This window comes from Zasmidium cellare (genome assembly GCF_010093935.1).
Source record: "Zasmidium cellare ATCC 36951 unplaced genomic scaffold M409scaffold_3, whole genome shotgun sequence".
Classification (NCBI taxonomy): domain Eukaryota; kingdom Fungi; phylum Ascomycota; class Dothideomycetes; order Mycosphaerellales; family Mycosphaerellaceae; genus Zasmidium; species Zasmidium cellare.
Genome location: NW_022986947.1, coordinates 90,445 through 101,404, shown reverse-complemented (window position 1 = coordinate 101,404; position 10,960 = coordinate 90,445). Strand labels below are relative to the sequence as shown.

The following is a 10,960-nucleotide window of genomic DNA, read 5'->3' as shown; positions in this document are numbered from 1 at the left end:
GGATACCATACGCTATTCAAACCCCTTCGAGTTCTTTCGCGAAGCCTGAATCCCAAAAAAAGGAATCAGCAATTCTCCATATCACCGGTATTATCATCATCATTACTCGCTCCACGCATCCCATCTCATCCCAACCTCAAAAAGCCAATCTCATAGGATTTCGTTCGTTAGAGGTAATAAGAGGAGCGAAAAGCTTCCCGAGTCTTGGGTATATGGGAGTGGATACATATTTATGTCCACGACTCGTAGCCATGTATGATTTTGCGTTATAGTGCACATGGCCACCTGCTACTCATGTGTGTAATAAGAGCGACGTCAACGAGATGATGTCGTTTTTTCTAATGTTAGTATCGATCGTGCTGACCACGAGCCTGTCGTCGACCGGATTTCTGGAAGATCGTCCACTCTGCCAAATGTCACGGACCGAGTGCTGGTATGTCGACCTGTTTTTGTGCACGAGCAAGAGTGAGGGTGTGCTTGGACGTGAGGAATCCAAATATAAGAACAAGCGCAATTGCGCGACTCACCGTACATACCTCGTTCGTATGTGATTCGTATGTGCTTCATCAAATTCGACACTCCCAACTCAAGAGACTGAAGCTTCCCTCCAAGCTTCCCTCACCTTTCACGTGCAATGCGTCTCAACGAAAGCGACAAGATGCCACTGCACAAGACCCGCGTCAGCAACGCCCAGCGACCATTAAGTGCGGTCATGCGCTGTCAACGTAGTCCAAGCGTGCAAGCCCGTACAACCAGAGCCCCGGCGCCGTCGCACCAACAGGGCGGCATGGGTCCTCACCGGCAAGACAGGGCTATCCTGGACTCCCGTGGCTGTCTGAAACTCCGTCGCAGCGCGGACATCCCGCCATCCCGACGACAGGTCGCAAAAGTCTCTTGCGCTTGTTTCGGTATTTGAGAAAGATCCCTGAGCATGTCGAGAACTGGTCGCGCTTCGGCACGAGAGCGGCTAAAGTATAGTCGATCGCGGAGATGGTCGTCTTTTGATGAGGACAGTGGAGCTTTGGAAGGATTCTTTGGCGATGTTGCACAGTTGAGGTTTGAATCGTTTTCGACTTTAGATGAGTTGGGCGTCTCCGCTGAATCGGACTTCCATGGTCGTGGATATTAATTGTGTCCAGGATGATGGCGAGTCTCGCGTGGTGAGATGCATGTATCCGGACGTCAGCCGGCACGGACATTGAGTAGGGGTCGTTGTTCTCGACCTCATCAGCAACACATTCTCCTCTAGCTGGTGAGATGAGCCAAAGTCTCTACCAATGTTGAGATTGGGCTGGACCAGGGTATTGAATGTCATGGCCAGAAGAGTGTGGCCTTTGGCGAAGAAGAAGACAAATGAGGTCAAAATTAAGTGACATGCGTTCCAACGTCTGGCAGACGATCTCAATCGAGGCTCACGTTCTGGAAGTTGCTGTTACAAAGCTTGCCTCGCTGCCTTGGCCAGGTGGGTAACAACGTCCGAAGGCCATGTCGAAATAGCCGGTGGTATGCGCGTTGGAGCAACGCGTGCGTGAATGGCCTTGTTCTCTCGTGATGAACAAAAGTTGAAGCTGTCGGCTGTAGAGCTGTCGCTGCTGTCAAGTGATGGATGCCAGGTCAGCCAGCAGCTTCGGCTCCATGGTACCATCGTACCAGGACCTCCTCAGTGCCGTCCAGCAATCCACGAATGCGGTGTTGAAGGAATCGCCACGTCTTCAACGATCTGCAGATGCCGAGCGATCCTGATTACTGCGAGTGAGAAACTTGCCATGGACAAAATATTGTTCTCCCAAATGGCGAGCAAAGCACAAAGCTACTGCATAACGCGTCGGAGGTCCGCCCAACTCACGGCGGTACCTGCATTGTCATGCATGGCGGCCGTCAACTCTCCGGAAGACTCATGTGCGCATGGATCCAAGTCATCGGCTCGCCACAAGGAATGCAGCCGGCAAGTCGGCTGGCCGACAGAGGGCGGATTTGGCGAGATGTCAACGTCCAGATAGGCAAGTGCAGAGGGAAGACGTCGATGGAGGAAATGAAGGGAGAAGCAGCATCAGCCACAGAGATGTTGTGGGTGGTCAGGCACGAAATCACGGCGGGAGAGAATGAGGTAAAGTGCCAGGGGCACGGTTCTGCAGGCCGGCGAGATGGTGGGGCTAGCAAAGTCAAACCCCAGCCCGATATCTCGTGCACGGATGGTGAGTGATTGTTTGGCGGCGATGATTGGAAGTCAGCGGCCGTTGGTCGAGGACGGGACGGGTGCCGCGATCTTCGAAACGAACGACGGAGCGTTGGCTGTGGACGACGAGCAACGCGCGCTCGCGATGTGGCGCACGGCGGGCCATTCGTCTCCACGTTCGATGGCGATGTGCTGGATTTGCGGTGCTGGAGGCGAGGACGAGGCCAATGGCGTTGCGAGGAAGCTATTTGATTGAATATTGATTGACTGCATTGGTCGCGCGGGGGAGTCGATGGAGCAGCATTCGCGGTGCAGGAGGCTCGAAAGAGATGCAGCGCAGATTGGGTGGAGTGGTCGTGGAAGGGGACCCGGGGTGCTGGTCGCGGCGGGCGTCGATTAGGCGCAACCTTGTCCGCGCCTCTCGTTGCAGGCGGGCGCCGGCTCCTGGCTTGTTCGGCGACAGACAAGAAGCCAGCACGCTACCAGGGCCTGGCTGGCTGGCTGGCTTCATCAGATGCGTTGCTGCAGTCCGTCCTGCGGTCAACGGCCTTCTGCTGTCGTGTCTCACCCTCCAACTCCGCTGCTGCGTGCGAGCGTTTGACCGCCAGCGTCTTCGTTGTTGCTGTTGCCGCACCTCACCAAGACCACCATCGCTCCTTCCACACCACCACCAGGTCCACTCCAGTCGCTCCTTCCTGCCGCGTCCTTTCTTCGAAACGACTTCCTCCGCCGTGTGCGCCTTCCCTTCTGCCGTGCTTGTCTTGGACTTGCTTGATGCGTGAGTCGAGCAATGGACTCCTCACCGGTACGTGACGCGACATACGTCTCAACCTGCGCGCGCGAGACTCCAATGCCTCAGATACTGACTGCCCTCTTCCAGCGTGAGCCGCAGCGACTCTCAGCGCTGTACCAATACCACAACGCCCCCGAGGTCGCGCCTGCCCATGGCCTAGAGTACGACGACACCGTCTATCCCTCCTCCGACAAGTACCCTGTCATCCACGAACGATTATACGAGGGCAAGCTCAGCGGAAAGTATGGCTTCGGCGGCGACAACAGACCGCCGCGGATCATCTTTGGAATGAAAGTGCGAACGTTCCTGGTGGTTGCATCGGTCATGGTGCTGGTCATAGTAGGAGCAGCAGTAGGAGGTGCGGTCGGCGGGCAGCAACTGAGGGAGAACCAAGCCCAGACGATGTAGTAAGTGCTACGGTCAATGCCCACATTCCACATGCACGTACTAACGTAGGCCTGTGTAGCACCAACGGCACCAACGCACCGGCATCGAATCCCTCAGCTTCGACATCCTCAGGACCCTCACCAACATCAACGTTCTCCGCAGCGACCCCGACATACACGCCACTATCAGACTGCCCCGATTCAAACAACACCGCCTACACATCCTCCTTCTCCAAAGGCTCCTCGGGCGACACCCGCAAAAACGCCGGCCTCCACTTCACCAAATACTGCGACCTGTCCAACCCGCTCTCCACCGACGGCGCGCAACGCATCGCCGAAGCCTTCGTCTACAGCTTCAGCGACTGCGTCGAGGTCTGCGCCGGCTACAACTTCTGGAACGACGGCTCCAACTGCACCGTCGCCGTCTACCAGTCCGGCGGCGGCCGTCCGGGCAACTGCTGGGTCGGCAACGCCGGCGACATCCAGGCCTCTTCCCTGAACGAAACCCAAGGGACCGACGTCGCGATTCTGACTACTTCGTAATGTGTATATACCCCTACCGACTAGAGGAGATACGGGCTATGGTGTCTACGACAGATGGTTTTTGTTTTTGACTGTGCTTTTGCAACAACAGCGGGGCGTCTCGGGATGTTTTCGTGTTTGGGAGTTTTTGAAGGGGCTGTCACCGCCTGGCTGTCGAAAGGAGCAGGCTTTGCTTTTTCATTTGTGTGACGTGACCAAAACGGGGAGAGGGCAAGATCACTTTTAAGACTTGCTGAGAGAATGGGGAGAGGAGAGGAGAGCTTCAAACCTACCAAAATCAACGACGGTTCTGAACAGTGAGAAGAAGGTGCAAGACAGACAGACGAAAGGTGTAGATAATGCGCCTCAGCCGACAAGATTCTGACGAAAAGAACGCTTTTTGAAAAGAAAACGTACGGACTACTACTAGTCCAACGCCTTTTCTTCATCAACCCTCCAAACATCCATCCCAACCCCACAAACCAACACCCCTTTTCCCTTCGCCATCCCCTCTCCCCTAGCATCCAACTCCATAACCTCCATACTCGACACATCCGCCACCGAAGTAAATCCCTCCCTCACCAACCTCACATCCACGCCCTCCACGCCCTCCTCCCCTACATCAACATCAACCCTCCACAACTTCACCCTCTGATCAATACTCGCAGAAACCAACCAGATCCTCACACCTGCACCACCGCCACCTTCCTCGACATCAACGACACCAAGCCCCGTCACAGCTGCCGCATGCGCGCCTGGCAGAACAAGACTCTGGCACGAGTTCCCCTCGCTCTGGACGCGCGTGATGCCGATAGCATTATCATCGCCTCCTGTAATCAGCACGCGAGATTGGTCGGGCAGATTGCAGGAGTGGAGGGCCAGGATGGCGTTTTGGTGGATTTTGTGGCGATAAGTCCATTCGAGTTTGTCGACGGCGGTGGGTTGCGGGTTGGGATGGTGCCAGAGGGTTATGTGGCCGTCTGTGCTGGCTGTGAGGAGAGTGGTGGGGGTTTGGAGGGTGGTAGAGGGTGGGTGGAGGTGGAGGACTTGAGTCAGACATGAGGTGAGGTAGTCGCCGGCTGCTAGGAGGATCCATGTTTGGGCTTGGGGCTTGTAGTGCCAGGATCGGAGGCTGGAGTCGGAGTAGGCTGTTGTGATGTGGAATGATTGATCATCTAAGTCGTGCACGTCGAAGTTCATGATGCGAAGATCGGACGTCCCGCTGCGAGGGTGTTTGGATTCGCAGATGACGCCGATGTTGATGTGTGGAATGTCTTTGGTGATTTTCCATGCGATGAGTTCTTCGAAGCCGCCGCTGGAGAAGAGGTGTTCGCCGTTGCTTGACCACTGGAGGTGTTGAATGCCGGTATTTTGCTTCTGGAGGGTGTGCAAGGTCTTGAACCCGCTGTTCTGGTAGATGCTAAGTTTGATGTCGGTATCTTCTGCACCAGTTGCGATCAGATGAACATCACCCGGAGATATTGCCGTGCATTTGATCTCCCTGCCATGACCACCTGGGTTGATCATCTCGCATGGTAGTCGCGATTGACTCTGGTGATATAACTTCGATGCCTTTGTCCATACAAACGTACTGCCATTCTCGCGAGGTTGGAAATTCCAGATTCGATGAGCACCACCACACTCGACAATCATCACTTCTTGCTGTGTCTGAACGTCAAACACCACGAATGAAGTGCTTCTGAAGCCCCATACTAAGAGGTGATCCTGCTCATTGAACCCCAGGCCCTCGATGTTGGGTCCGAAGGGGAGTGAAAGCTGGTGGACTGTTCTCATCTGTGGCTGAGAGTCTACAAGAGTGACTTCGTGGACAGCGTAGGTGCCGTCACGCCCACTTGATACTAGATACACCTCGCTGCCGGGCCTGCGAGTGGCTGTGGTGAGGAGTTTGGTCACTGTCTCGGCCGCATGCGCCTCTGGGTATTGAACGATGTGGAGGGTTTTGTTATCCATGCCCCTGTGCGTGATTTCGAAGATAGCAATCGTCCCGTTTCTGGATCCAAAGAACGCGAAGTCATGCTCATTGATCTGAGCACATGCAAAGCTGGTCGTCACAAAGCCAGTGGGAATGCAGAGTTCGTGGACGTCGAGTTTGCGCGTCGCTTGAAGGCTGTTAGGCTCGATGTAGTACAAAGATGCCGTTTTCTTGCCCATGTTCGTGATCAAGAGAGCAATTTTGAGCGGATTGACAGACATTTGCTGAACAAACAGCCCAGCTACTTTGCGACCAGTCTTCGCAACAGAAGTCAGCGTCTTAGAGTCTTTCCGGTAAATCCAAACTTCGCCATCGGCACCTGCCACGAACGCGAATTGCGAGATGCTTGCCATAACCGAATAGCCGCGAAGTCCAGCGATCGGGTCCGACACTTTGGTGTACATGGCATCCTTACCAGCCAGATCGGCGAGGTAGAGAGATCCATGATCAGTCGATGCCAAGACTTGAGCATCGTCGACAAAGCCATATGCTCTGAAGACGCCAATGTCGTGGTTGTCGTCGGTACTGTCTCTCTCAGCGATCGATGTGTCTTGTTCTATACGCAGAGGTGAGAAATGCTGCAGACTTATTGTGCCATCTGCACCGCCAGTCACAATTCTGTGGTTTCTTATAGCCAGCGACCAGATGTTCTTCCCATTGTGAGCTCTTTGCAACCCGACCTGTTGCAAAGAGTATGGCAGCGCGAATGTTCCAGCGTTCGCAGTGATGGCCCAAGTAATGTTGGATGCGTCCTCCCCAAATGACAGAATGAAGACGTCTCCAGTCGTCGTGTCCTGTTCGAATCGTACGTGCCAAATCCTGGAAATGTGTCCCATGACTTTGCCCAGAGCCGGTGGAGCATACGCATCGTTGTCTGAAGTAGAACCAAACCCAGTCTGACGTTGCTGTTCGATGAGAGTGGGACTCTTCACGCTGAGATCCGAGACGTCCCAAAGGCGAATTGTTCGATCATCGCTGCAGGTGGCTAGAAGCCTTTGCCGGCCTGCCAATCGTTCGGCTAGTGCAGACGACGATATTTGAACCCCAAATACCGATCCCTCGTGAGCTGAAAAGGTGTAGTGAGTTTGATGTTTAGCAGACAGCTTTCCTTCCACATCTTGTACAACGCATGACCATACGATCACATCGCCGAATGCTGTCCCTGAAGCAATGAGACATTGAGAGCTACTTAGCCATCTGATCTGGGCACAGTAGAGGATGCAGTTTGAGCCTGGGACCAATGGCTCGATATGGCCTTCTCCCAAGCCACTGGACGGTAGCAGCTGAAGTGAATTATGTGCAGTCACAAGTACATTCCGTCGGGGATTGTCAGAGCATGCTACTGAACAGCCCACGTCCAATATCCAGTCATGGGCTTCGAATCTGGCTCCGGCGTTCAATTCGATCGATCCCTTCGCGCTCGATGATACCTCGACAAAGCAGACACTTGAACCGCCCCATACGACGGCCCAACTCTCTTCATGCTCTGCCACATCAACGCCATGGATGGCTTGGCCGTCAAAGATTTCGACTGTAGCAAGAAGAGTTTTTCGATCGGCATCGTAGGCTTTGAGTAAAGTCCCTTCACCCGCAAGTATCACATGTTGGTTCCAGAACGCGAGCGCCGTCACCGGTACTCGGTTGTGTTCATGCTGCATGTGAGAAAGAGTCGCACGAGGATTGCAGGTTGAGGGTGGAAGGAGAGGATGTCGGGAGTTGCCGTTGGAGCGGAAATGGGTTGCTCTTTATCTCGCCAGACCGGCCTCCCTATACCTACTGTATACACAACGACAAAGACATGTATCGTATTACGAGTATGCACATCAACTCATGACATTGCGCTATCACGTCTCGATGGGATTGAAGTGTGCTGCTGACCAGATTCTGTGCCAATCTCGCAGATGACAGCAATGCGCCGTCCTCGTGACACCTGGTAGGCATCCTTTCGAACCATCTCTCCCAGGAATTCCGCAACCACCATTCCATTCTCGCGAACAGAGAACAGACAGCAATGTCGTCGAGTAAATCCTGGTTCGCCAGCGTCTCCTCCAGCAAAGGCCGACTGCTTTCCAATTCCAGCCATGAACTCCCTCGCTGGCGGACTCCCTCTCCCATGGCAGCGTCGATGATCCCACCACCTATCGTCCAAAGCATGCACCAATCGACTGCAAACCCTGCGACCGAATCAGTCATTATCGAGAAACTTTCACCGTTCGAAGATCGACAGCATGAGTTGGAGGCCGACCTACAATTCCTTCTCGATGCGCAAGTCGAAGGACTGACTCGCGGGTTGGATGGTGGATCTTTGGACGATCGCAGCTCTACGGGCAGTACAACACCGACTGTGCAGAGTATGAGAAGCGAGTCGGCGAGGCGACAGCGTAAGCCGATACGAAGACAGCCGGGACTGAGAAGCGCGCGAAAGGGCATATACAATAGCATTATCGCATTGTCGGCGCTCAAAGATGACGAGCTACGAGATATTGATGATCAGATTGAAGAGCACGAAGGCACTTTGGAGCAGATCGAGTCTTGGGAGCAGAAACGTAATGGGTTGAAAGAAGCTTCGGCGAAAGTCGATTCGAGTGAGCAGACCGTTCGCATACAGCGACTGAGGCAGGAGGCGGATGGCTTGCAGGCCGATATCAACCAGGTGGAGCTGCAACTCATGGAGATGAAGTCACGGCATCGCAAGATATTGGGACAAGCTGCAGATGCGGAGAATTCAATCCAAGCCAAGTTGGCTTCCTACACCAACAGCCTCCGACTGCTGGAAGAAGACGTACAGAAGTTCCTGAGCGTAAAGCCAACCGGGACTGATGCTCGTCCATCTTCACAAGACGGAAAGCAGTCCATGTGGGAGCTTCCAAGCAAACGAAGGAATCTAGACATGGCCAAGGAGTACTGGAACCAGCAGCGAGAGATGAGCGCCAATGAGCGACAGCAACACGAGCAGGAGAAAATGGCTTACGTCGAAGGTGCCGCTATGTGGAAGGAAGCAGTCACAGAGGTCAATGGCTTTGAGAGACAGCTTCGCACGGAAATGGCGGCTCTACGACCTTCGTCTCCGAACTCGCAATCGGCATGGGAGGATCAGGCGGATCCTGAGGAAGGCTCATCAGATGGGTTGAAAGGCTTACTGAACCAGATTGATGTGGTGATCGGTTCACTGGAGAAGAAGCACGAGACTGCCGAAGAGCGTGGTTGGAAGCTGTTGATAGCAGCAATTGGAGCTGAGCTGGATGCCTTGAAGAGGGGAAAACAGATCTTGTCGAATGTCTTGGGAGTCACTGCTGAGGCTGACCAGGCTGAGACAAATGGCCAAGACTTGGTGAAGATGGACTCTGGCGACGAAATACGTGCGCTGGATGAGAGCTTCCAGACTGCTCGACCTATTGGTTCAGCTCCATCTGTTCAAGAGGACGAGCATGATGGACCGGATGAAGATTTGCTGTTCTCAAAGCACACCGATACAGACACTGATTAGATTATGAACGAAACGATTCCTTTGAATATCCTGTCTCGTAAAACTCGGTGTCTCCCTGTTGTAGGTAACCTCTACTCATATGTCGCTGTTTCCTCATTGGCGCCCAACAAAGCCGCGGGTGAATGCAACTGCAGCGCTCGGACTTTCGCCCTCCTGACATCCCCGTCTCTTCTCTAACAACACCCACCACGCATGTAATCAGAACCACGACGGCGCAGTCAGACATACGCATCATTCCATAATATGCTGAGCGAGTGCATCGTCAGAACAGCTCGAGGGGCGCGCCACATCCCATGAGCAACCATGCCCGGATATGGAGTCCACATCCCATCCGTCCACGATGGACTCGTGCTCACCTGTCGCCTTCACTATTCCAGCCGCCTTGAAGATTTCGCGAACACTGAATGGGCCAAGCAGCGGGGTTATCGGGGCGCCATCGTTGCGCATCCTTATGCGCCGCTGGGAGGCAGTCAGGAAGACCTTGTTGTGACGGAGACGACCAAGACGCTGGTGGAGGCGGGATATGTTGTTATGACTTTCAATTTCAGGTGGGCAGTCTGAAATCTCCGTGTTGAATTTTCTGTTGACTCTGCGATTAGAGGTGCAGGAGACTCGCAGGGCAGAGCGTCGTGGACTGGCAAGGGGGAAATGGACGATTATACCAGCGTCTTTGGCTTCTTGTTGCACTATCTGGATACGCTTACTGTGCCAGAGGATCCCGACGCACTCAGTCCGGTCATATCAGCAAGAGACTCTCGTTTTGATGAGAGCGAGCCATTCGCTCCTCAAACTCGCCGCAAACATCCGGTTCACGTCCTACTTTGTGGCTACTCGTTCGGCGGCCTTATCATGGCTCGTCTACCGCATGTGAGCAAGATGATCGAACGCTTTGCAAGTGCTCCAGACGACTCGTTCGAAGCAAAAATCCGCCAGCAGGCTCAACAACTCGCAGAGAGCGATCAGAAAGTCCTTGATTCCAAGACGATTCCACACGGTTACAAGATGCATTCCGGCGCTTTTGAATCGCCTAAGCGACATCGTGAGCGGGACGCGAAGGTTGCTGTTGGATCTAGCGATACGAATCCTTCAGGCCCTAGGAAGAGTGGAGATTCACGACGGAGCGAGGAGATTGTGCGGAATATTATCTCGCATGTGCCTCACGGTCGAAAGCATAGTGGCGACCGGCCACGGGCAAAGTCTGAAGTCAAAAGGCCCACGACAGCGTCCTCTACGAATCAGTCAGGACCCAAAGTCAGGGCCGCATACTTGATGATATCGCCAGTGTTGTTCCCATTAACGACTTTCCTCATCCCACCCGGCCTCTTGTTCGGAAAGTATCATTACGACCACGAGGCCTTGGGACTACTGTCGCTCACGTGTCCTATGTACGTGGTCTATGGCAGTAACGACAATTTCACGAGCTCCAGGCGACTAGACGAGTGGGTTGAGAAGCTCAAGCACAACAACCATCAGGTCACGTCGGAGAAGATTGCTGGAGCTGGTCACTTTTGGAATGGCAAACACAATGATACTCTTCAGAAGAGGATACAAGCATGGCTGAAGGACGGTCTTATGGTGGCTAGCTGATACTGGCGGACCGTCT

At 53.9% G+C, this 10,960-nt stretch overlaps 4 protein-coding genes across 4 annotated transcripts; 3 read left to right on the top strand and 1 right to left on the bottom strand.

Annotated features, from left to right (window-relative positions):
* Window positions 1–2,966: 2,966 nt before the first annotated feature.
* Window positions 2,967–3,898, top strand: M409DRAFT_17337 (uncharacterized protein; the record flags this gene model as incomplete). Its single annotated transcript, XM_033804019.1, has 3 exons — window positions 2,967–2,981; window positions 3,057–3,376; window positions 3,436–3,898. 3 exons carry the CDS (start codon window positions 2,967–2,969, stop codon window positions 3,896–3,898), a joined length of 798 nt encoding a protein of 265 aa, XP_033672984.1.
* A 427-nt stretch (window positions 3,899–4,325) lies between these two features.
* Window positions 4,326–7,528, bottom strand: M409DRAFT_49843 (uncharacterized protein; the record flags this gene model as incomplete). The annotated part of the gene is made up of 2 exons (XM_033811361.1): window positions 4,326–4,394; window positions 4,460–7,528. The coding sequence occupies 2 exons, from the start codon at window positions 7,526–7,528 to the stop codon at window positions 4,326–4,328; spliced, it is 3,138 nt and encodes a 1,045-aa protein (XP_033672983.1).
* Window positions 7,529–7,881: 353 nt separating this feature from the next.
* Window positions 7,882–9,357, top strand: M409DRAFT_62904 (uncharacterized protein; the record flags this gene model as incomplete). Its single annotated transcript, XM_033815358.1, has 2 exons — window positions 7,882–9,201; window positions 9,253–9,357. 2 exons carry the CDS (start codon window positions 7,882–7,884, stop codon window positions 9,355–9,357), a joined length of 1,425 nt encoding a protein of 474 aa, XP_033672982.1.
* Window positions 9,358–9,660: 303 nt separating this feature from the next.
* On the top strand, window positions 9,661–10,944 carry M409DRAFT_49841 (uncharacterized protein; the record flags this gene model as incomplete). The annotated part of the gene is made up of 2 exons (XM_033811360.1): window positions 9,661–9,905; window positions 9,957–10,944. The coding sequence occupies 2 exons, from the start codon at window positions 9,661–9,663 to the stop codon at window positions 10,942–10,944; spliced, it is 1,233 nt and encodes a 410-aa protein (XP_033672981.1).
* Window positions 10,945–10,960: the final 16 nt, after the last annotated feature.